At 36.3% G+C, this 23,782-nt stretch overlaps 1 protein-coding gene across 1 annotated transcript; it reads left to right on the forward strand.

Annotated features, from left to right (window-relative positions):
* The first annotated feature begins 522 nt into the window (after positions 1-522).
* On the forward strand, positions 523-23,489 carry LOC128999916 (conserved oligomeric Golgi complex subunit 5). Its single transcript, XM_054426698.1, has 17 exons — positions 523-589; positions 2,323-2,379; positions 2,683-2,793; positions 3,272-3,396; positions 6,429-6,624; positions 8,154-8,296; positions 10,451-10,616; positions 11,783-11,901; positions 13,128-13,272; positions 14,383-14,500; positions 14,951-15,091; positions 18,423-18,556; positions 18,727-18,973; positions 19,421-19,534; positions 20,991-21,099; positions 21,250-21,456; positions 23,232-23,489. The coding sequence occupies exons 2-17, from the start codon at positions 2,337-2,339 to the stop codon at positions 23,436-23,438; spliced, it is 2,325 nt and encodes a 774-aa protein (XP_054282673.1). The 5' UTR covers positions 523-589; positions 2,323-2,336; the 3' UTR covers positions 23,439-23,489.
* Positions 23,490-23,782: the final 293 nt, after the last annotated feature.

The raw sequence follows: 23,782 nt of genomic DNA on the forward strand, positions 1-23,782 counted from the left end.
CATAGTACATGTAGCATGTAGCCTTATGGGAGCGTTCACACGAGCGATCGGGTGGTCGAGTTGCAGCTTGAGCTCGCATTCTTACCTTTGTTCTCATTGTGCACCAGTGATGGAACCGAGTGGTTTTGATATTTAAATTTTCACCTAATCTGTAGACATGTCGCTCGTGTGAACCGGTGTGATCCTGTGGTCCGCTACCCAGTCGTGTGTGTGTGTGTAACTGTTGTTATAGTTTTTTGTTTTTTTTTTTAGTTTGGTTAGAGAATAGAGATCCGCTGTTAGCGCATGACTGAGTGCCTGACGCTGTCGTGATCCAGCGTCTTTTCAAACGGTTTCCACTTAAACTGTTTACAGACAACAGGCAGTTTCAGAAAAAGGAAAACAGCTTTCTGACTAACTGACTGACTAGCCGCAACCGCAAGTGTCAAACGTCAAACGTCGAAACGTCAAACCAAACCACTGATGGTGTTGTACAAGCTTGTTGTTTGTTGACGTTGTTTTTTCGGCAAGCTCAGTGGGATACACTGATACACACAAAACATCCAGATTGATTCAGTATTTCATGCGTAGTAAATTAGTCAATTACGAGGTTAGTCTTATTAGTTAATGGCCTTAACTTAGTTAATTTTTGATAGTCAAGTGTAACTTTGATATGCTTGACAAGCTTGAAAAAGTGTTTAGGCATAACTTATTTAAAACAATATTTTGAGGTTACTAAAGGCAAACTAGGCCTTCACGTCCTTACTTGTAACATAATCAATCTTTAAATTATTTGTTTATTGTTAAGGCCTTGAGAAGGGGTGACTTACTCTCTTTAATATTGTTCTGTGCACTCGTATGGTTCCTAGTTACAGTGCATTCATATCTGAACTAGGGATGAGCATTGATAGTCAATGTTTTTGAAACATAAAAGTTTTTCTATCGATGTTTGATGTTTTTACACCGATGGTAGATTACTGAGTTTTTGTTACGGTTACACTTCCATATCTGTTGGCACAAACAACCGAATGAGTAATATTGATTATTCGATTGTTTAATTCGATATATAGGCCTAGTTGGGTTAGTTAGGTTAGGTTAACCTTACCTAACTAACCAAAAGATATATCGAACAATCGATCAATGTTTTCATTCGGTTATTTGTGCCAACAGATATGGAAGTGTACCCTTTGTTACATCAATGTTTTGATGTTTGATATAAATTATATCAATTTAGATTGATATAAATTATTAGGGTAGGTAATTATTGCGGCTAACGTGACCATGGGAACCTATATAAGTTAGATTATTTATCATCAGAAACTAGATTTGTTGCTGAAAATAAAACGGTGCAAAACTTTTTCCGTGCTCCCAAATATTAACGGAGTTACAGCTGTTTTTTAGTTTTATTTGGCCTACCTTTGTAAATCAACTGACTAAGTTAGTCTTTTTTAATTGACCATATTTCCTCACCAGAAACATGATATAGGCCTAAGTTTAACTATTAAATTTATGTTAATTGTAAGTGATTTTAAGTAGATATTTAGACTCACACTTAACAATTAACTTAATAGAAAACTTATATTAAAGCAAATTAATTTCAACATAATGATCGTTCAGAAAACAAGGTAGCTAACTTAAGCTGTACGCAGCAACAGTGAGTGAACGAAAGTGGTTAGTGGCGGCGGCATGATGGATTTTGACATAGGCCTAATCCAGTTCCAGTAATCCAAAACCCAATCCACTCCACAACATAGACTCATATGGTTACTTTGACCATGTAGCTTTTATGCACTTTTATATCCTTTTAAAATAAGAATTATTGGTAATTATTTAATGTATCTACAATGGGATATGATGTAATTTTTAGATGTCTACTTACAGTTTTTTTTCACGCTGAATCCCAAAATTCAATCTGTTCTTATCAGAGAGGGTCCTAAGTGGCTGTACAATTAAATAATTAATATCAAGCATCAGTTTAGTTGCGTTATTCATATATTTGTGGTTTGGACGAGTCCAAGTTCTGAACTGAGCCTGAACTGTGTTGTGTCCAGATCTAAAACCACATAATAACTTATATACAAACTCCATAGCAAAGTTAAAAAAACAAACAGATGAGGCCATTATGTTGGTGGATAACTGAAGGATAGCCTGTAAAATTAATAAACAGTTTTTATTGTTCAACAGCTAAGTTTAACTTAATACGCTCTTTTAGAATATATTATCAACTCTAATTAACAATTTGTTGTCAAAACCTATTTGCCCTCTCAAACACTTTCTTTTAAGAAGTTTAGGTTTTACCAAGCTGTATATTGCCAATTTGAAAGATAAAACGTTTTCTTTTAGGTTGTACCGGTACTATGGGTGGTGCAACGGATGTGTGGGATGAAATACAGAAAGATGGTAAGTTCATACTGGAAACAAATTTTGAGAACGAGTTGTAGTCAATCATTCCTAGTTTATAAACAACTGTTAAATTATAGTCCTAGTGTAAATCAACCAGAAGAAATAGTTTAAAAACACCCATGGTATGAGTTCCCAAATGGAAGTTCTAAATTACAGTGTTTAATACCACCTATTTAACTTAATTTAATAACATAGAGTAACCGCAAAAGCTTCTTAAAATGTTTTTACTGTTGTAAATTAGTTAATTAAAAACTCTATTATCGGAAGTAGGTTGTGAACTTTTACTTCTGTGTGTTTCAGAATATTTAAAGCAAATAATTACAAAAAAAGAAAACCCCGACCAGTTGAACCCTTCACATGCCATCAGCGCAACTCTTGCTGTGTCTGAACAACTGACTCGTCTCACCCAAGGTAGGGTTTAAGTTAATAAAATTTATGAGATAAGTATTTAAAAGCATTCATAATTCAGAAATTACTGATTTTCTGAGTCAGTATGCCCACACAGCTCAAAAATAACATTTGAGATAGTTAAGCTTAGCTAATGTCTTATTTTGATGTACCTAATATACCTAATCAAACGTAATAACCTAATATAAATAGGCCTATAATTTACATTTTCACATTAGTGTAGCTAGCAGGAATAATTTATTTTGATATCTAAAAAAGGCAGCTTCTTTATTAGTATTTTGTTTTAAAATAATCAAAATTACAAGTTTATCAGAATATTGGTTGACTGGGCTTGGATTAGGCCTAAATAATACCTATTCCTTATTTTTGTCGACTCAGTAGGCCTACTGTGAATAAAAAATATCACAGAAATAAAACCAAATGCCAATTCTACATCTACTAATAATATTATTAATAGGGCCTATACAAAATAAAATTTCAGGAATACATCTACTGGAAAAGGAGCTACATGTTCAGGTTTTAGAGAATCATGAGCACCTCGTTTCGCAAGCCACGTGGGTTGACCGTCTGGAGAACATTTTAGCCAACATGCAGAACAACGTCCAGGCAAGTACAGTAGAATTGGGGTAAGGGAGTATGTCATAACTGAATAAGTTATAGATGTGAGAGAAGGTTAAAACTGTAAATAATTATTTTACTGTAAAGCGCTATTTAACACAAAGTTTTTATGTCATCAAAAAATAAGTAATGTTAGTAAAGTTTGTCAAAAATGTTGAAAAAAAGCTCCTGCGAAGAAAAACACAAATTAGAACTGTTATATATGCTACGCTTAAAAGTTAATTATGATATATAATGTTGTCATGTTGCCACCCTGCAAGGTGACTCAGGGTGGGAAGTTCTTCTTGGAGATACTCTCTCTTAAGATGGCTTTTTCGAAATAAAGATGTGTTTCCTCCACTTGGGTTTTTATTTAATAAAAAGCCCATATAAAACAAGAACACATACAATAATAAAAACAGTTCTCTTGTATAGTTCAAAGACTTGCCTTTGGATCGCTGGGGGCTCCGCCCCCAGGCCCCCCTTGGGTGGAGTGCCTTATTAAATTACTTACTACATGCTTGGAAAACAATCTAAAAAAAGTTTATAGCTTGTTTCTAAACATTTCAGATTAGCATACCACCAAAGTACAGTAAGCCACTTTTGGCCTGATTAAGAACAACATGGGGGGGGGGGGGGTAATTAGATATTTAGGGGGGCTGAAAGGCCAACACCGTGAAGCGTAAAAATTGTTTAGTCCGTAGCACACCTAAAATATGTCTGAAAAATAATTTATGACTGTGAAAGTTCTTTCAAATCTTTGCTAACTCTAACCGTCTTTTAGCTATAGCCGATTAGATAAAAATTTTCCAAAAAAATAGTATGTTTGAAAGTAATTTTTTGGGGGTTAAAATTTTAAAATGTAGCTTTTGACATTTTTCTGGGTTGTTTGGGACTAAGACGGGGACTGTCAAGTCTCTAGCTTGTTTTTTAAAGGTTCTGATCCCTATTCCAAAGTCAGAAACGTTCAATGTTATTTCACATAAGAATAACGTAAGGAGGGGAGGGTGAATGTTAAATCAGGGAGGGGGGTTAGTATTGAAATATGTCACTTTTGGTAATTTTCTAAGTTGTATGGGACCCAAGACCTCCAGCTAAATTCGAAGTGGGTAAACGTCATTTAGACTGATGCACGAGTGGGGGCCATAATACATGAGGGGGGAATCAATTTGGAAGGGGGAGGGAGAAATTTAATATGATACTTTTATATTTATCGCTTGGTGTAAGCTCTTACATTTTGAACTGTGTATAGTTTCAATACCTTGCGCCCATTGAATACGTAAAGAATCTGTTATAACCTCGTAAAAGTCGTGACAACCATGTTGGATTTTTGGGCGGTTAAAACTTGAAAATGGGACTTTTGAAAATTGTATTGCTAATTTAAGGTGACGTTGTAGGCCTACTCTATTGTAAAGTTTTAATTCTCTAGCACGTTTCTAAACGGTTTAGAGCCGCATACCTAAGTCGACCTTTTTCAAGGCTATTCCCCATAAGAATAACATGGGAGGGAGAAATTTGACATTTCTGGGAGGGGGGTTATTATTGTAAAATGTCTCTTTTTAAAAAGGGCATAAGTCCTATAATCATACCAAATGTCAGATATCTAGCTAAACTTGAAGTGGGTAAACGTGATTTAGACCGATGCACATGTGTTGGCTATAGGATAGATATAAGGGGGGGGGGAATCGATTTCGGAGTGGGGTAATTTTTATATGGTCCTTTTTTATGTTCATACCTTTGTGTTTGCCCTAATACAGTAAACTTTGTATAGTTTGAATACCTTTGCGCCCATAGAATAGGTTAAAAATCTGTTATAACCTCGTTAAAGTGGTAAAATATTTAAAATGTTGACATTAAATTTAAACTTTAGGGGCTAAGGAGTAAAGTTACGAAAAAACATGTAAAGAGTAAATTTTAAAGTAAACTAAGGAGAATAAAAAGCAGGAAAAAATAGCTAACACCATTAAAAATTTGATATAAATTTACAAATTTTTGAAAGTAGGGCGTATTTTAGGGGTGAAGGGGTTTGATTTCCGGAAAACACTGAAGAGGGTTTTGTAGAAAACTTAATTCCTGACCGTGAAAATTCTTTCAAATCTTTTCTAGCTCTTACCATTTTTGAGTTAGAGCCGTTTGAAAAAAACATGTTTTTTCGTTTTCAGATGTCCGCCATTTTGGATTTTTGGGGGGGTTAAAATTTGAAGATGGGATTTTGGAAATTGTACCGTTAATTTAAGATCACATACTACAATGCTGCAGAATTTCAAGCCTGTAAGACATTTCTAAATTGTTCCGATAAGCATACCTAGGTCTTTAACTTTCAATGTTATTTCCTGTAAGAATAACTTTGGGGGGGAAATTCTAAAATAAGGGGCGTTAAAATTTGAAAATGTGACTTTTTAGAATTTTCTCGAGGGTTTGGGACCAAGACCGACAATCAAATTTCAGATCTCTAGCTAATCAAGAAGTGGGTAAACATTTGTTTCCCCAGTGAGTGAGTTACACAAGCGGCTGTATAGATTTAGATATGGACACTAACAAAACCGATCCAAAAATAAAATATTGAGAAGGATAGATGGACCAATATTCGAAGACGAGGTTTGGAGAATATTGAGAAGTAGAGAACTTAGAAACCTGTAACTACTGTATACATAATATAACGGAACATGATCAGGTATTGTGGCGATGATAAGAAGTAGGTGGCTTGGTTATTTGAGAAGAAGAGGGACTGACTATAACGAAGGTGCCCATTAGGAAGACCAAGTTTAAGATGGAGCGACCAAGTGGCTGGAGATGTAAGAAGAATTCAGAGAGAAGTAGACATGGTGGAGGACAGAGGAATCTGGAGGCAACTTGTTGGCGAGGCCAAAAATCAACTTGTGGCCACAGTAGTTAGGTAGAAACAACATAAACTAAGTAACTACTACTAACTAAGTAAACTAAGTAAGTAGTAGGAGTAAGTAAAAAAAAAAAAAAAACACGGCCTATGTTCAATAGTTCTTTTTAATCCCATTGTTGAAACAAATACTTTATATTTACAGAGACTGCTTTTATCAGTGGAGCGATTACGGAGTAAAGTTGTGGAGCCTTTTAACAAACTGGAAACACAGACGGTAATGCTGGCAAGACTGCATGCTACTTCGGACCTGCTGCGACGGACGGCCAGAATACATCAGTTGACCAAGCGGCTATCAAACTCCGACGTTGTGCGTGCAGCGGCCATCATCAATGAGCTTGGTGAGAATCAGTTTATATTTAACACATTTAAAGCCAAGTATCTTCAAGCTAACTCTCTTAAAATTTGAAATTTGTACTATTTTCTATCTTTTTGTTGTTACAAGAGTACATGATTGTTTTTTGTTTGCAGTTTATAAAATTATTTTTTTTTTATCAAGCAAGAACTGCTATACAATATTTTGTTAACACACTATTGATAGAGGTGATCAAGTCTGAAATTCTTGCTCAAGATTTTGCAAAAGCTTTTGAATCTTATGAATGTATCATAATGGCATGTAATAAGTTAAGTTGATACGTCTTAATTATTCTTTTCAAATGCATTTTAATGTTATGATGATATAGAGTTATAGTTTGTTTTAACACGTTGAGTATCAAGTGGGTCCAATCGGGCCGGCTTAGGTAGGTAGTGTAGTGGAACAACATGCCGACCCAGGGTTGTGCAGTGTTTCACCAAATCGCCAATAGAGGTCGGTGTTGGACCACTAGTGGCAATCTGACAAACTAAATCGACAAAGTATATCCTATACCTCATAGATGGCGTAACAAGACTTCTGCATGTAGTTGTAAACTTGTCCTAAAACGCCGTTCATGTTACTGTTATACATTTGATGAAAAATATCACTTGAAATGGACTGCAAACATATTAATTATATTTTTAACTTGTCAAAGCAACATTTGTATTTTGTTATTTTATCTAAAAAATCACTGTCATAGTATTTTTACACATCAACTCCAAACTAATCAGTCAAATGATACTTGTTAATTTTTGTTGCTACTGAAAAATAGTAATATAAATACAAAAACTTGTAAAAATGAAAAGGTAATACATGTTTTACACCTGTTAAACACAGGAACGACAAATAGCAGGAAATTACACTACTGCCAATAAAAAGGAGAAATAACCCTCAAAAACCGAAAAATTACCTGAGGACCGATCGAGTAGGCACACTTTTTTCTAGCAATTTTTTGCTGAAAATGTTCAGTGACTACCCGAGTGGTCCAATTTTTTCCCACATTTACCAATACTGTACCATTCTTTTGCGATTGTTGGGACATAAAATTATTGCCTCCCAACACACTCTGTTAGTTTTAAAACCCTGAATTTCGCAAACGTTTTCTGCAATCATGATTATATCAAGAATAAAAGCTCGGCTTGGTCAATTTTCTGACCAATCTATAACCATCTCTCAAGCTATAAATTATTTTCTATGTATTGTAAAGGATCCTTTTATTCTATATAAGAGTATATGTCAAGACAATGGACTGTTAAGGACTTCTGTTGAATATTATTTATTTATAAAATTGGCGTGCCAACGTATTTGCATGAAATATTTTCTGGCTGAATAAAGTTCTTATTCTTATTCTTATACCTAGCCGCTTTATGTTAAATACAAACAGTTAGACTACCCAAATATTTTAATCAAGACTACTTGAGATGTTTGTATATCTACTATATCGTTTGTTTTTTGTTTTTGGCTTTTCGGTATCTAAAGTTTGTTAGCTTTATTGTTGGTTGTGTTGTGTTATAGAGGAGCTGTGCAGGGATGTGGACATGACTGGACTGGACATGGTACAAGAAGACCTTCGGTTGATGAGGACAGAGACGCAGAGGGTAGAGAGAGAGGCAGAACACTTGCTGTCCTCGGGACTTGCAGCTCTGAGTCAGTCCGATGTAGGTAGCCTACTTTGTAATGGCATCCACTTTTAAATACTAAAGTAGACATTCCATATACAGAGTGAATCAGACCACCCGTGCACATACTTTAACGGGATATACAGCGGCTTGTGTAACTCACTAACTCACTCACTGATCAGGTATACAAATATTTACCTACTTATAGAATAGCTAGGGATCTGAAATCTTTTGTGGAGGTCCCAAACAACCCAGAAAATTCCAAAAAGTTACATTTTCAAATTACAAACCCCCATAACATTCCCTTAAATCCACCTTTTTGAGAAAAACACGGGTTTTTTTAATGATAGCTCAAAAACTGTAAGAGCTAGCAAAAATTTAAAAGAATTTTCATAGTCAGGAATTAAATTTTCTACAAGACACTTTGCGTTTTTCGAAAATCACACTCCTTCACCTTAAAAAAAAACACCCTCTACTTCTAAAAATTTTAAAATGTCATGGATTTTCAACGAGTTCTTGATTTTTAGCGAATTTCCTATATAGGGAATAAGCTATTACCGTAGGTCTCATGGTAAGACCTGGATCCAGGACCGATCTCCTTTTTCTATTTGAGGTACCCAGAGGTCAAAAACACCATCCGTTCAAATTCATATTTATATATATATATTTGTGTCCGTTAGCACGATAACTCGAGCAAATATGATCCGATTTTGATTAAATTTGGTATGAACGTGTAAACCTACATTTATTCGAACGAGTTTGAGAACCAGCATGATCGGACAATGGGAATGGGGGTTTATGGGGGGTTTTATGGGGTAAAAATTGGTTTTTCCCATTTTGGATCCTAAAAGCAATAAATTTTGCAATTTCTTTCTAAACCATTTTGTAGAGCTTAAAAAAATAAATAATTTGGTATATTAAAGCGCTGTTTTATGCCTAACGGTCACAGAGAAACTTTAAAAAACGTGTAATTTAAAGTTCCTATGTTATTCTTATGGAGAAAATGAAAACAGTTGTAGTTTACTTGTTTTTTTTTTTTTTTTTTTTTTTTTTTGTATCTACGCCAGTGGCATTTTTCTAATGAAGTCAAACACTTTTAAGGGAAAGCGGTCCAAACCCATTAAAGTTTAGTGGATGTGCCGGGGATTGAACCCGTCCCTCCCGCACCGAAGTCCGAGACGCTAACCACTAGGCTAGCAACACAACCAAATAATGTTGTTTATAGATATATGGCGATAAAATTTAGTAAATTTATTTATTTCATCCTATACTATTGACGTATGGTCAAAAACACTTTCTACCTTCCCCATAGCAGCAAACCTAAGCACTCGTTAAATCTAATGTTATTGAAATTGGGAATAAATATGTCTTATTTATGGAAATATTTTTGTAAAAATGTAACCAGACAAGTTCAAATTTGATTAGTCTGCAGGTTTGCTGCGGCGGGGGTATTTTTGTTACTAAGCTATGTGAAAAATCACCTTAAGTCCTTAGGAAATAGAAACAACAAATGAAAAGACATATAAGTCACGTAACAGTATTGTAGGTAAACCATGTGTTTTAATGAATTTCCCATAACGGGAATAAGCTACAGTAGAACCCCTCATATCCGACCATAACAGGACTAAGCGATGGTCGGGACGGCCAAAAGGTCGGATATCGGGAGGAGCATATCTTGCGGTCTCGGTGATACCGGTAATCATCTTCCGCGATCGTGGCAACACCTGTGATCACAACAACACTGGTAGTTGTCTCTTGCGTTTGCTGCATCACCCGTGAAGATATCTTGAGTTTACCACAGCTACATCCGTAATCGTCTCCCACGAATACGACAACACTCTTGAGGATGTCTTGTGGTCACGGCATCATCAGTAGGCCTAATTGTCTTCCGTTTTTGTGGCAACACATGTGAGGATATCTTGTGGCCATGGCAACATCGGTAATCGTCTACCGCGACCGCGGCAAAATCCGTGAGCATATCTTGCTGTTTCAGCGACAGTTGTGGTCTACTGCTGTGATTAAGTCGTGGTCGTCTGGTTGTGGCAACACCCGTGATCGGCCACACTAGGTTGGATATCCCGAGGAGTCGGTTATGTCGAGGTCGGATATGAGGGGTTCTACTGTTTTTTCTCCTGATCTTTGTAGATAGATATTTTAAAATTTCTTTTATGTCATATTTATTTGTTATTTTAGATCTCAACAGCTTTCCAAGTTTTCCAGAGCCTAGGTATTCAAGAACGAGAAGTAAACTTGCTTTTGGAAAATATTTTGTCCAAAATCAAAAATACATCTGAAAAAGCTCTTGATATTCAGAGTTTGAACCAAAATTACAACCAAGAGAGAAATGCCAAATCCAAAGGTATGTATTTTAGTAAGTAAGGTTCACTTTTTTATTTGTCATAACTTGGCTTTCCTTTTTATGCAGACCTAATTATTGTTCAAAAGTATTCAAATATATTTATTTAGGATGTTACAAGCATGGCCTTGCCAAGTTTACAAAACTTGTCGGCGAGGACCAATAGATTCAAAAAAATGACAAACAAAGTTTACAGATTTTTCTCTTTTACTTTTGTTTTGTTTTCTGAGTACAAAGAATTAATTATGAAAAACTAGTTCTAAGGCGGTTCGTGGCAGGCACTTATTAATAACAAGAGTGTTTTGGCAGCTAAACTTAATTCTAAAAGCATTAAAAAGAAGTGTACGAATAAACAATAAATAAAAGGAAGGAGTGAAAGCTCATATAACCAACGGCATTCACCTAGATTGCAATATTTTGTTGTCTTTGGATTTGTGAGTTTGTCGTGTGGTGGTGGCAGTGGAGCGAGTGAGTGTCGAGAGAAAAAAAGAGTTGCTTGACAAGCTTGAGTCTTGTTTGTTCGTTTGTTGGTTGAACATAACCTTACACTAAAAATGCACATTTTGTTCATAAGCAGAAAAAATACAAATTTTATTAGATTAAAGCTTTTTTTTCCCTATTCTACCCTGAAAATGTATTTTTGTGTTGTTAGCAATGCAGATTTTTGTTTTATACATTATTAACTGGACTATTGAACTACTCATTGTAATATTTCCTGCATTTCCAAAGATTAGACAAAGAAAAAAATAAATTCAAATTCTGTGTTTTAATTGACTAGGGGTGTGTGAATATTCGATAGTTTGAATAGTTGAACGAATACTTGGTTTATTTGCCCATACAAATAACATTGTGTTCACCAATGACACTGGTAAGTAGGATAGGTGCTAGGTGGAAGACCAGTGTTGCGCCCACGTTCACTCATCCCGTTATTACAGAATAAGCGTACTACTAGTTAATTCTCTGTTTCAACCAGTCAAGATTCTTCCTTTTAAGTTTTAATTGTAAATTTTTGTGTTTTTCTATCAGTTTGGATTCCTCCCCATTCAGGTAAGCCTGCTATTCTCAGAAAATCCTAGAAACCTAGGTAGATCCTTTGCAACATAGCTAAAAATGAAATGATAGAAATGTTTTACAGTTAATCTTCTTACTTTTTTCCAACATGTTTGCAGCCACTCCTGGTCGGGCCAGTGGAGGAACTTATCCGGGTAACATCACAAATTTCCGGAACGCCCTGTGGACTGGGTGGGAACAAGTCCTTACCTCCACAATATTCACTTATTGTTGTCAAGTGAGTAAATACTGTCGTTCCTATTAAATGTACCAATTTATGTCAGAAAAACATTGAGAGGTTTGGTTCTCTTTTTTTTAGCATGCATTTTGGCGTCGTCCAGTAATCCAGTTAATATAACCCTGTATATATATATATGTACAGGGTTAGTAAAAAGTCTGGAGACCCCCTGTTAATTTTTTAACGGCCCATACTAGAACAACTAAACTCGGCACAGCTTTATGGCATCTTATGAAGTACTTTTTGGGCATAACCACCACTTGGTGTACATCCCCAAAATGGGGGATTTTGGGGGAAACTCAAACATTTCAAATGGTAAGACCCATCGAGTGACCCCTCATTTTGAAGGTCCTGGTAAAAGAAAACCAACAACAAAAACTAGAGGTTGTTCTGGATCTCAATCCAGTAAAAAATAGCAACCAATTGAAATTCTCAGAAGTTATATTTAACTTACAGCTTTCCACTTCTGGAGACCCCCTGTAAATTTTGTAACGGCTCACACTAGGAAAACTAATCTCTACACATCTTTATGGCATGTTATGAAGTACTTTTTGAGCCTAATTTCTACTTGGTTCCCAAACACAAAATGGGAAATTTTTGAGGAAACTCAATTTTTTTAAATGTTAATAATTAAGTGACCTCTAGTTTGCATTGTTAGTTTTCTTTTATTACGACCTTCAAAATGAGGGGTCACTCGATGGGGTTATAACACATGATCATCAGTGTTATAAATATATTTATATATAGGCTACAGACTGTCCCAAAAGTCCCGGACCGGTTTAATATCTTCTAAACGACAAAAGATAAATCAATAAGATTTGGTACATCAACATCACACCTAAAAATCTACTTTTTTAAGGAAATATCAATTTTCTGTCATATCATGGGGACGTCCCGCAAGGGGTCAGAAGGAAATCTTAAATAGAAGCATAAGTTGACATGTACATCAAATTAAAGGTCTTTACTAGCAGAATATAATGCCACAAATTTAAACTCATTCGCTGATATAAGCTATTTTGTGTGTTGCGGCCCCCTTAACTTCACCCCCTCCCCACCATGTTATTAACCACCTAGGAATGCAACAACATCGATTTTCTTCATCTACTAGGTACCCATTGCAAGTTTTAAAAGTCAAATTTTGTTACACTTTTATGCATGCTCAAACCCCCTCAGCGCCTGGACTATAATGAATCATTCCCGTCTATACAGACACATTTGTTTATTAGATTGCCCTGGTACAGAAAGTGCTAAGAAGCTCACAAGGAATAAATGGATTTACATCAGGGTTGGAGAAGGGCAGTGACATCGCTGCGTTGTTCTGGAGTCAGATTAATGAGACGTTAACAAAACTACTCTCTGAAGCTGCTCAAAGTAGGTGACTGGGCTTTATTTTATTTTTGGTTTACGTTTCCACACTATCTTAATTTTTGGAATTTTCTATTAGGGAACGGTCCAGATCCTGGCCTTGCCACTTTATAACTAATAGTTTAGTTGATATAAGTAGGCTATATAAGTTCATATTGAGATTTCTAATAGTATATTTCATCACTCCTAAAGTGACTCTTTTTGACCCCGAGGTCGGAAAATGAGTGAGGGTTAAAAAGTCACATTTTACCCGTGTGGTGAACTATATTTTTCGTCATATTGCATCGTTAATTAACAAACTAAGCTAGGAAAGGAAATATTTGTTTATGAAAAGATAACCTCTCAAAACAACTTTTAGCTTGTTTTCAATTCTGCTAATGCAAATAAGCAGCTGTCAGCTTAAGTGATTCAATAATTTAGTTTATTACGATTGTGTTACAGTACATTATACCATTGATATGTCGAGCGATTGTCGATCGACAACAATAGGCTAACTCCTAACCTAATAAAAAAATTGATAAATAATTTTGACAGATACGATTGCCATAATTGATATTTTCAACTGTTTACAACAGCTGATTTTTACTCCCTAGGGACTAAAAATGATTTTTAGTCCCTAGAAAAATAAAATGCTACTTTAGACCAGCAACGTATACATTAAAGACGGCTGTTTTTGCTACAGTAGGACAAAAAATAATTTTAACACTAAGTATGTTTGTCTGTCAGGCAGATATACTAAAAACATGAAAATGCAGCACACTTAACTAAGGAAGGTTTAAGTTTGGATTAATGATATATTGTTATGCCAGCTGTGCCTCCTGAAGACCAACTCATAAACATCCCTTTGTTGAAAATTCTGTCGGTGACATTAAAATCTTATAATTTTTGTTAAGTTTTAAACTGTTTTTTGTTTCTCTTGGTAGGATGAACCTTATTTATTTCGGGTAATCATAAGCATATATTGGCTGTCCAGACAATAATCTCTAAAACCACTTTACCATGTTATACCACTTAACGGCGTTAAAACTAAAAGTACAACATAATTATAAATACAAGATAATGAAATTTATATTGATTTGTTTGTTCCCTTTGTAAATGGAATCTTGGTGTTTTCAGACTCATCTTTCATCAAGCAAGCTCTAGAAGGCGAGTACCCAAAACTGTTAAGACTCCTTTTAGATCTCCACAAAAAACTTCAGGCTGACCCCACCACCTCTGGGATCTACCCAAACCCGTGAGTGCCTCTTAACTAGCCTATATAATAAAATGTATGTTTACTAAACAAATTTAGCAATTTTTCTCTTCCTCTTCCATTTCCTTACTTCCTACTTGCATTAATTTTTTAAATGTTTTATTTTGTATCTTCAATGCAAGGTTATCTGATTAAAAGATAGGGCATTTGCCAGGAATTATTAAGGAAATTTATAGGAAAGCAGGCTTACCTTTAAATAAGTCCATAGAGTTACATCTGGAGAAATGGCCATAGCAGTTGCAATTTGAATCTATTACACCTTGTCAGGGATGCAAACAAACTACAAATTGTTTTACTATTGCATAAAATATGTTCACTCATAGAATGACAGGAGAGTCTTATCTTTCGAGATCCATAGCTCGACTGCTAGACTCCGTCCACGGAATGTTTAGCCAAGTGTATAGTAACGGAGCAACGTTGTGTTGATTGCAGGGGAGACTGCGGCCACCAGTTTGAGACGGCTTATCTGTCGAGATCCATAGCTCGCCTGCTAGACTCCGTCCACGGGATGTTTAGCTCGGAAGTTCCTCCCACCACAGAGCAAGTGGACAACCTCATACGGACCATCACCAAGTCAGTACTGTTTACACTTGGACTTATTGTGCCTTTCAATTGACCCTCACTCAGTCAATACAATAGACCCCTTAACTGACTACATCTCAAACCCTGCTCAGATCACCGGCTCTGTCTGGGTAAAATAAAAATAGATGTCAGTTTATTGGTCCAGAATGTAAAAACTGGTTAGTTTGATGACTAGTTTAAGTACTCTAGAGATTTATTTTCCCAACCTTATTGCAATAATAACATACAGGGTGGCCGAAAAGTCCCTTTACTAAAGATAAATTTAATTGGTGTTCTAGGGTTGAAGCGGTGGTGGGGGAAGAGAGAATGAGACCTCATTCTCTTCCCCCACTGTTTCCTTAATATTAAAAAAAAATTACTCACTTACGAATATTTGCTGATCATTCGTGTTTATAACAACAGTGTACTACGTATTGCGATATTGTGTAAAGGGACTTTTTGGCCACCCTGTAGAATGGTGTCCATGTGGATCTAGTTTTGCAATGAGCACATGGGGGAAAATAAAAAGCCGTTATCAATCACTGCCTGTTTGGGGTAAATTTTAGATCATGATTGTTCATAATTTGTAATGATTTGTTTGTAAATTAATTTTGAAAGTATAATTAATCAATGTAGTTAAGATTCAATATTTATTTCGGTACGTGTTTTTTCTAACAAAGTATTCCAATTTTCAAGAGTAAAATTACCTGTGGTATATAAAAGACAAATCATATTTCTAAAGTAGAATTCATGAAAGGTAATTTACTTACACGTATGTAAGTATAGAAGCACTTTGTAAAATTTCATTGGTACTTGAGTACCTACATGAATTTTTAAAGAAATCTTTGTTGCAAAATTATGCCTAACCATTGATATATTCAGCAGAGTTTTCATTCAGTTAACATGAAAAATGCATTTTTTAGTGATGGGCGGATCCAAGAAAATGTCGGTACCGAATCCAGATCCGGATCTTGAAAAATTCGGATCCGGATCTTCGGATCTTCGGATCCGGATCCAGATACACACTGTCATAAGGGCGGGTAAAAAAAAACGTAATTAACAGAATGCCAATTTAAATCATACTTTTATTATTTTTTATCACGAAGCATCGGGTGAGATTAAAATACTAACGGGATATTTTTGAGACAAAATTATAGGCCGTTAGCTTATCATCCAGGTACAAAACTAAAAACTAGAGGTGTGAAGATATCCGAAAAATCGGATCGGATTCAGTTTGGAAAGATACATGCCATTGCCATATATGTTATTTATTTGTATCAAGAGACAAACACTGAAACATGGCCTTGCCATATAAGTTATTTGCACCAAGAGACAAACACTAAGACATGACCTTGCCATATAAGTTATTTGCATCAAAAGACAAACACTGAGTCATAACCTTGTCATATAAGTTATTTGCATCACCAGACAAATACTGAGTCATGGCCTTGCCATATACCGGTATGTTATTTGCATCAAAAGACAAACACTGAGTCATGGCCTTGCCATATACCGGTAAGTTATTTGCATCAAAAGACAAACACTGAGTCATGGCCTTGCCATATAAGTTATTTGCATCAAAATACAAACACTGAGACATGGCCTTGCCATATAAGTTATTTGCATCAAGAGACAAACGCTGAAACATGGCCTTGCCATATAAGTTATTTGCATCAAGAGGCAAACACTGAGACATGGCCTTGCCATACAAGTTATTTGCATCTAGATACAAACATCGAGACATGGCCTTGCCATATAAGTTGTTTGTATCAAGAGACAAACACTCGGGGAAAAACGGTCTTGTACATGGATACAGACAGCTTTGTGTTTAGTAAACAAATCGGGGTTGTACAGTGATACAGATAGCTTTGTGTTGGTAAAAAAATCGGGGTTGTACAGTGATACAGCAGCTTTGTGTTAGGAAAAAATCGGGGTTGTACAGTGATACAGACTGCTTTGTGTTAGTAAAAAAATCGGTGTTGTACAGTGATACAGACAGCTTTGTGTTTAGTAAACAAATCGGGGTTGTACAGTGATACAGACAGCTTTGTGCTAGTAAAGACATTCAGGGTTGTAGAGTGATACAGACAGCTTTGTGTTAGTAAAAATATCGGTGTTGTACAGTGATACAGACAGCTTTGTGCTAGTAAAAACATTCAGGGTTGTAGAGTGATACAGACAGCTTTGTGTTAGTAAAAATATCGGTGTTGTACAGTGATACAGACTGCTTTGTGTTTAGTAAACCAATCGGGGTTGTACAGTGATACAGACAGCTTTTTGTGTTAGTAAAAAATCGGTGTTGTACAGTGATACAGACAGCTTTGTGTTAGTAAAAAAATCGGTGTTGTACAGTGATACAGACAGCTTTGTGTTTAGTAAACAAATCGGGGTTGTACAGTGATACAGACAGCTTTCTGCTAGTAAAAACATTCGGGGTTGTACAGTGATACAGACAGCTTTTTGGTAGTAAAAAAATCGGTGTTGTACAGTGATACAGACAGCTTTGGGTTTAGTAAACAAATCGGGGTTGTACAGTGATACAGACAGCTTTTTGGTAGTAAAAAAATCGGTGTTGTACAGTGATACAGACAGCTTTGGGTTTAGTAAACAAATCGGGGTTGTACAGTGATACAGACAGCTTTGTGTTAGGAAAAAATCGGGGAAAAATTGAAAAAAATCGGATCCATCAAAACCGGATCCAGCCCAAGATCCAGAATTTTTTGGATCCGATCCGGTGCCGGTTCTAGCTCGGATCCGGCGGATCCGGTAGTCCGATATCCGGATCCGACCATCACTAGCATTTTTTGACTACAGCACCTATTTAGAATTTTTTTTTCTTAAATCTTTTTCTTGTTTAATAATTATGCGACAATATACAATTAACGTTTTATTAGAAACCATTATTAATCATAGCATAATGACTTAGTCAATCTTTTAGAGAATAGTCAACTTTTGTAGTATATTTTTATCAAATTTGGTAAATTTATTTATTTTATACCAAGCTGTTAAAATTTTAGTACCTACACACAATTTAACACACACATTATAACATTTTCTGTAGCAGCAAACCCTAGTACCTACTCAATAAACCTAATTGTGTTTAAATGGGGAATAAATCTAATATCTAAAATGTAATATGTGTAAGGGAATACTTGAGTAAATATGGAAATCCAATCAGGCAAAGGAAATTCTCTAAGTCAGCAGTTTTGCAGTGGAGGAGGTATTTATAGGTTCTTACAAAAAAAGTTTAAAAATATATTTGAAGCTACCTTTAAAAACATTTATAAGTATCCAAAAAATATGTTTTGCCATTAAGTGTGAATGTTCCTCTGTTTTGCTATAGTGAGTTGAGTGTTTCCTTGGTAGAGGATGCTTTGAGCCTGACAGTAGCACGTAACATAGGCAAGGCTATGCAGCTGTTCCACGTCAAGGCTGAGCAGATGCTCTCAGTGGGAGGAGAAGCTACTCAAGTCATCGGTGAGAGTTAGAAACCATCAATAATTTACTTATTCTGTTAGTGCATTGATTAAATATGTTCTGATTAGCTAAGACAATTTTAGAATTGGTTTCAGTCGGGTAACCGGCATTATTGAATTGATCGATTACCTAGTATTATTGAAATTATATAGTATGCATTATTTCTCCAGAGCCGCCGACGACAGGACAGCTGTTGAATGTCAGTGTTGCCAACATCGTGTTTTACTTGATGACTCAGGTAAAGCGAGTGGTGACCAACATGGCCTCCAGTCTGCCTTCTGCATCAGTCAACGAGCTGAACAAGTCCCTGACCAACGCGAATAGTCTGACACGCCAGATATTGGCACCCCTGGTGTCGTCTGTTGATGACTCTGTGGAGGCAATAATACTGACAATGCATCAGGAGGACTTTAACAGGTGGGCATGGTTGTCGGACTCAAGCCCGCACCACTTCTGTGTTGTTTATAGGTTAAACTGTTGCGTTTATTCACTATTGCGGCTATCGAAGGTTTTTGAGATCTTTGTGCAAGCAAGCAAGTATACAAGCATATATACAAGCAAACATTGCTCATATTAGAGTATAGGATGGCATAGGATAATGAAAGTTACTTTAATCTTGTTTTAAATTCTGAATTTGTTTAATTTTTAACATCTAACATAGACATAGACCAAAGATTATTAAGCAGTTTTTTAGCTCCTTAAATAGTTCAACTTAAATGTTCAACACCTTAAATAGTTTTATTCAAGCAATGTGTAATCTTAGTTATAAATTATAACAAGGGTCAAACCATTATTGCAGTCCCAAACTCAAGAGGTAATTTTTACCGTCGTTTCTTATTTGGACTAAACAGAATTTGTTTGCAGAGAAGAAAACAGCCAAGGACCTTCGCCGTACATGCGAGAGTTGCAAACATTCATCCAAAGAGTTGTATCTGTCTACTTGGTGCCTTACCAACACCATCAGGTTGTTGGAGAATGGTAAGAAAAAACTTATCACACAATGTTACTTGATTCCCCACTGTATATTTGCTGCCAATTCAAATGTTGTTGGCAGTGCAGAAAAGCAGCAACTTTTAAGGCAATTTATATTAAAAATTGTTATGTTTAATGATACTGTTTGTGTGAGTAAAATGTTTGAAAATTTCCATTATTGTGGAGTTTTATTTACATTTAAGTACTTGTCTGTAATGCTATCACTTATTTAGTCTTTCTATGCGTATTCTAGGTTTATGTTGGGAAGCCAACCAGAAAGTAAAATTGAATTTTATTTTGTCGTGTTTTTACTAATTAATCCAATTATTAATAATAATTCAACTTTGTGTGTTCTTTCATTCGGTGCTTTTTGTAAGGGAGTGGTCCAAATCCTGGTCTTGTTACTTTTTACTTTTTGAGCTATTGATGAAAGAATTCAACTTGACACCAAATGAAAATGGTCTGGTTAAAAGGTGTCCGGATAAGAGGGAGTCTACGGTACTCGAATGAAGAAGTGGGATTAACAGCTGAAGATACAGAACAAGTTCTCGGACTGCACTGGAACTTACATTTATATGACAGAAAATGTAGCTGATGAAGCTACACGGGAATCATCAACTCCATTAACACGTTCAGTGCGGCAGGCATTCCAACAGGCGCTCGCCAATGGCGGCAAGGCCCGGGCGAAGCCCTGGCGCGGTACCGTAACAGTGAACGCAATTGGCATTCAAATATTTCAATCTGACGAATAACAAAAGAGCAGTGGCGATTGTACTACGTTAGCCCGAGATTGGAAGTAGTTCTCTAAAAACACCCAAAGGTAGCAGCACTGCCTGGATCAGTAGTCAGTGGCTTTGTAATATGGCTTGAAGAGAGAAAATCTCCGAAACAGGGACAAAAGCATTGTCAGACGGGATTTTACAGGAAATTTTAGTACCAACCTACACCAAAATAAAGCTCACATTCTAACCTACAGGCTAGCAACGATTTTAACGTTCCCCGGCAATGGCTGAGCTCATACTGAACTAATGTAGTGGGGGTTGCGCAACTACATCAATTTTTGTAGGCCGCTCGTGGCACGACTCAGCACTGAACGTGTTAATGAACAATTGCCGTTCGCTTCAAGGTCCAGCTTTCTTTCTTGAAAATGAAAAATAGATGACTAAGTTAGAGTAGCAGATGTTCGAACAGCCCCGGAGTCTGGAGGAGACCTGTAACCAAACTGGTGAAGCTGATGTTTAGTCACATGGTTTATTTTGACTAATACTTGCTATTAAAGATTAATAATTAAAAATGTCATAAGATTAAATAAAATAGAAGTTTTGTTTACGTTCATCTAAGAGTTATTTTATTACATATCTAAGAAATTTAACTATTAATTTTGAACAAATCCCATTACAATTATAAATATATCAATTCCACAGTCCAAGTGTTTAATCGTTTTTTACTTTTGATCTCACAGTATGCAGGAATCAGCCTCCAAGTGTTTAGAGTTGTTTCTGCGACACGTGAGTCTAGTGAGGCCCATCAGCACTTCAGGGCGTCTGCGACTTGTGAATGATATGAAACAGGTATGATGCATACAAAATTATTTAACATTTTAGGAAACAAATTTGTTAAAGAGTTTATGTGTTTAAAACATTCAGTAGATGATATGGTAAATTATCACTGTGTCTGTACCGTAGTGTCCCTTACATTCATTGTTACTTGCCATGTTTTAGATAGAGGTGGCGCTTGCTCCACTGTGTCCCCAACTGGTGTCACTGGGTCGAGTGTATCGTCTGCTGCGTCAGTTCCGCTCCCTTGTCGAGGTCTCTGTGCCAGAGCAAGTTGCTGAGTGCCCACTCCTGGGGGAACTGGTGCCACACAGTTTAGCTCTAATGAGTCTCTTCAGCTTTGCCCCACCTGAACTTCCCTCGCCACACCAGGTAAAATAGTTACAGGTGTAACTAGTGAACAGTGACAAAAATGTTGATACACTCGGCAAGCTTCATGTACGAATTTTATCGAGTTAAAAAAAGACACTATAAACTTGAATTTCACATTATATTAGGGATGGACACGATTGAATTTTTAGTTCGGGATGGTATTTTTTCCTGTACATAAAAAGGGTTTGTGGCACTGATCTATAAAAACAAACAAAAAATGGGTAAAAATTTACAGGTATAAAAAAACTTGTAACTCGCGATCATGGCGTGATGGTCGAAATGACTTGGCGGTACGACGTGATCGTCGAAATGACTCGCGGTCATTGTGTCATTGTCACTATGACTCAAGGTCACGACTTGATCATCGAAATGACTTCGCCTCCTGCGTTCGCGGAAGAATTTCAAAAATCTCTCGCGGTAGCGGCGTAATCGTCACTTGCGAAGCGGCAAAATTGCCGACAATCAGAAAAATTCCTGTCCCAAAAAATTTCCAAATCAAATGTAATCCTGTCCAAAAAAATATTTTTTTCTTGACAATTTCTCGATAACGAAAGAAAACACCATAACGATCGCTAACCAATGCAGTAGAGTTAATCCTCATTTGGCTACCATAAATCTTCTTTTTTGGAAGTTTAGGTAAAGATTCTTGGTTGCTGTCACTAGAATTGTAAATTTTAGTTAGTGAGCACAGGGATACATTATCATCACCATCCTGTTGTTAAATTTCGGAATCTTAAACATTGGAATCGCATGGCATCGCCCGGATCACTGACCCGAAAGTACCACGCTAAAGTTAATTTGTTTTGCTATGCGCGACCGGTAGATCAATTGTGACTTCGTCGGTTGTTTTTGTTAAGTTACTATCTGAATGTGTACAAACAGATTTTCCGTATTACGTTTTGATATTGATTATTTTATTTTAAATAAGACTAGTACAAAATGATGTTTTTCTTGATTTTTGGCAATTTTTGCATCCAATGTGCAACCGGAAGATTGCAACATTCAATACTATTATTTAACACGTTCGCTGCGGCATGTCAAATAGCGGTTGTATCCCCAGTGCGGCGCAGCCCTCAGCGTCAAACAAACCCGATTGCCGCGTGTGATTGGCTTTCCAATTTTGGTCTAACGAATAGCAAATAACGTGCGGGGATGTCCTGCTTTACAACGAGAGTCGACGTAGTTCGCAAAACACCCACAGATATCAGCACTGCTTGGAACGTAGCCGGTCCCGTTGGAATTGTATTGCCAAATGGAGGGAAAAGACGGGACAAAAAGTAGATTTTTGAGATTGCCAGACGGGGATTTTAGGGAGAAATTTACTACCAACCTACACCACAACAAAATGCAAGTCAAATACTACACGCTAACCTGGTATAGGTCCGCTTTCGGCCGACGCTAGAGCAAAAACGAAGATATACAAAAGGCATTGCCGAGCGTTCCCGATGGGGTACGGATGCACCGTACGGGGGCCAAGCGCCGTACTCGATCAGGAACGGCCGCACTCTAAATAAATATCAATTTCTTAGTGTCTTGTGGATGACATGTTCAACTATTACATATTAAAAATAAAAAATTTAAAAATTGTAAAAAATTCTGATTGATTTTTATTTTTGTTCATTTTGAAGAGCACATGCGCAATCGGAAGATAACAACCAATTTCCAAGGTATTACATCTCGAAAAAAAATTTGTGATTTTTGTTGACCCACCCTAATGTACAGTCTAAAAAGATTTGTTTAATTTTGGTATACATTTTGTCATGTATTGGTGGCAGAGTGCTAACTGGTCCGTGGCGAGACTCTCCAAGTGGCTAGACTCGCACAGCAGTGAGAAGGAGAGGCTGGAACTTATCAACGGAGCATTGCAGAAATACCAACAGACTGTTCGCAACCAAAACAAAGAAACATTCCACCCAGTATACCCCATCATGATGCAAATGTTGGAAAGGGGATTCCTCCACATCTCTCAGAACACTTCCTGAATGTGTTTTATTAAATTATTATTGTTAAATAAAGTATTATTGCCAGTTAAATGGTTGTTTTTATTACACTGTTCTGAGGAAAATATAATGATTTATTTCAACAAACTGCAAAAATGTGTTAGGATATTTGAAACGTAACATCAAAGGTGTTTCGCTAACTAGACAAGGGAAAACCCTTGTTTATCATAAGCCTTAAATATGGAGGAATATTCATGACTTAAGTGGTTTTTTTTTATATTCTATGACCAATTTATTGAAACAAAGGTCATAAAATTTGATTGATAAAACCTAAGCATTATTAATGATTTGGGTATAATCTTAAAAACTATTGATTTCAGTTTGAT

Source organism: Macrosteles quadrilineatus, unplaced genomic scaffold (assembly GCF_028750875.1).
Source record: "Macrosteles quadrilineatus isolate MER2022 unplaced genomic scaffold, UCM_ALF_1.0 Scaffold_8__2_contigs__length_117827958, whole genome shotgun sequence".
NCBI classification, from domain to species: Eukaryota; Metazoa; Arthropoda; class Insecta; order Hemiptera; family Cicadellidae; genus Macrosteles; species Macrosteles quadrilineatus.

What these genes read in the sequence shown, in the direction of transcription:
- LOC128999916 (XM_054426698.1), top strand. Translation starts at nt 2,337, where the DNA reads ATGGGTGGTGCAACGGATGTGTGGGATGAAATACAGAAAGATG. An exon ending in GGATGAAATACAGAAAGATG is followed by an intron (nt 2,380 to 2,682) that starts GTAAGTTCATAC and finishes TGTGTGTTTCAG; the next exon opens with AATATTTAAAGCAAATAATT. An exon ending in TTGTGAATGATATGAAACAG is followed by an intron (nt 21,100 to 21,249) that starts GTATGATGCATA and finishes GCCATGTTTTAG; the next exon opens with ATAGAGGTGGCGCTTGCTCC.